We start from the raw sequence: 2,309 nt of genomic DNA on the forward strand, positions 1-2,309 counted from the left end.
TCTAGAGGTGACGAGGGCCTAGTGGAAAAGCATCAGGAGGTGGTAGGTTGGGGACCGAAATGGAGAAGGAACGTCTGCAGGGGCTGCGGGAGTCATGTGCGCACGGGGGACCTCCTCCCACTTGGTGCACCAGGGCCTCCAGGCTGTCCCCCTGCAGGACTGGGCTGGGTACGTGCGGGCCACACTGATGGAGCATTTCCTCTCAGCTTGGAATGCTCAGGTGTCCTACAATCGCAGGGTCACAGGACCCAGGGAGTCCCAGCCCCCGACTCTTCTCCACACTGGGGTGTGGAAACAGCCCAGGAGCCTGGGGACAGGGTCTACACTGCCTCCAGCTGCTCATGTCTGGAGCTGGTGGCCCTCTCTGAGCCCCATTCATGTATCTGAGGGCGAGGACAATTGTCCCACCAGGGGTGGTGTGGGGGGGGCAGGAGACAGGTTGGGATCGTGTGGAGGGGTATGGTTGGGGGCAGGAAACATGTTGGGATCATAGGGAAGGGTGCAGTGAGGGGGCAGGAGACAGGTTGGGATTGCAAGGAGGGGCCTAGGGGCAAGGTGATGGGTCAGGAAAGATGAAAATCCAGTTCCGTGGCCGGGACATGGACAGAAGTGTGGGCGGAGAGACAGCACGTTCTCTTCCACAGTGGCTCTGCTGTCAGGGGCACCATCGTGTCAGGGCCCTGCCCTCCGTCCTCTGCCCCTAACCTGGAGGTGGCCAGTCTCCGGACCACAGACATGCAGAACCCTCCTGTCTTCTGCACCCCACCCCTGCTGACCCGTCTACTGCTCCACACTCACAGGCCCGGACACGCAGGACGCCGAGGGTGGTGGGACGCCGAGGACAGCAGGACGCTGAGGACAGAGCCAGCTGTTCTGGAGACTGCCGTCTGCAGGATGGACATGCCGCCCATGCTCTACAGGGAAGGGTCCCTGAGGCCACGGCCAGGCCCCTCATGGGGCACCCTGCACCCTGAGAGCCGTGGAGACAAGGCTGGATCACAGCTGCCCGGGCCTGGGAGAGCACCGGGGTCCCAGCGAGAAAGCCAGGCCTCAGGGGGCTGCTTGGAAGCACGTGCTCAGCTGCTCCTGCAGAAAGAGGCTACCCGTCCACCGGTCTCATTCTGGTCACATCCGGGGCTGCCTGCTGTCGGGGTGCAGCTGCAGGCCGGAGAGTGGCCCAGCCGTGGCTGCAGCAGCAGAGTACCCGACCCTGCACCCAGCCTCACACGGGCCCCTTTGTTGTACTGTGGTCTGGGCACCCCGGGTTCCCGGGGGCTGACAAGAATGCTAGGAAACTCTGAGAGGATAGGCTGTCCCAGGGGTCCTGCAGCTGAAATTCAAGTGAGTGTCACGGCCGTGTCGCCACCGTTCCCCCCACCGGGAAGCTGTTTCTTCTCCTGTCAGCCCCATGATGACAGCGTACCAACCACTTCACCCTTTTCCTCGTCCTGCCACTAACCAGAGTCCCAGACCCGAGTGACCTGTGCTCAGGAGAGCCTGGGAGGGGCTCTACCCTCCTGCCCTGGAATGTACCCCTCACTGGACAAGGCGCAGCAGGATGGCCTGGAGAGCTGGGACTTGTACGTGACCACCGCCCTCAGTGTCCACGGCACACAGATGCAGCAAGGGCTCACAGGAGGTAAGGGATGTGCACGCTTACTCTGTCAGCCCTGGATGGTCTGTTTACCGTGGGCCCTGGACACCCACTTTCCCAGGGGACACTGTGGCCTGGACTGGAGACAGGTTAATTGCAGAGTATTTCTTTTAAATGTTTAATGTTTTATTTTGAGAGAGAGAGAGAGAGAGAGACGGGCATGGAGGGATGGGAGAATCCCAAGCAAGCTCTGTGCAGTCAGTGCAGAGTCCATTTTGGGTCTTGAACCTACAAACTGTGAGGTCATTACCTGAGTTGAAACCTGGAGTCAGACACCTAGCGACTGAGCCACCGGTCCCGGCCAGAGCTTGTTCTTCCCACCCCCGCTCCCGCCACAGCCTCACACACATCCTCTCCTAACCCGAGGGCCCCTCCTGGGAAACAGTAAAGCCCAAGTCCCAGTCCCAAATATGCTCCCCAGAAGCCCCAGTCTCCATCCCGAATGTGCTCCCCGGAAGCCCCGAGTCCCCGTCCCGAATGTGCTCCCCAGAAGCCCCGCGTCCCCATCCCGAATATGCTCCCCAGAAGCCCCGAGTCCCCATCCCGAATATGCTCCCCAGAAGCCCCGCGTCTCCATCCCGAATGGGCTCCCCAGAAGCCCCGCGTCTCCATCCCGAATGTGCTCCCCGGAAGCCCCGAGTCCCCGTCCCGAATG

The 2,309-nt window shown here is 61.6% G+C and overlaps 1 protein-coding gene across 1 annotated transcript; it reads left to right on the forward strand.

Moving 5' to 3' along the window:
- Positions 1-620: 620 nt before the first annotated feature.
- On the forward strand, positions 621-1,748 carry LOC115283928. The gene is made up of 2 exons (XM_029930422.1): positions 621-1,341; positions 1,463-1,748. The coding sequence occupies exons 1-2, from the start codon at positions 736-738 to the stop codon at positions 1,478-1,480; spliced, it is 624 nt and encodes a 207-aa protein (XP_029786282.1). The 5' UTR covers positions 621-735; the 3' UTR covers positions 1,481-1,748.
- The last annotated feature ends 561 nt before the right edge of the window (positions 1,749-2,309 follow it).

Source organism: Suricata suricatta, chromosome X (genome assembly GCF_006229205.1).
Source record: "Suricata suricatta isolate VVHF042 chromosome X, meerkat_22Aug2017_6uvM2_HiC, whole genome shotgun sequence".
NCBI classification, from domain to species: Eukaryota; Metazoa; Chordata; class Mammalia; order Carnivora; family Herpestidae; genus Suricata; species Suricata suricatta.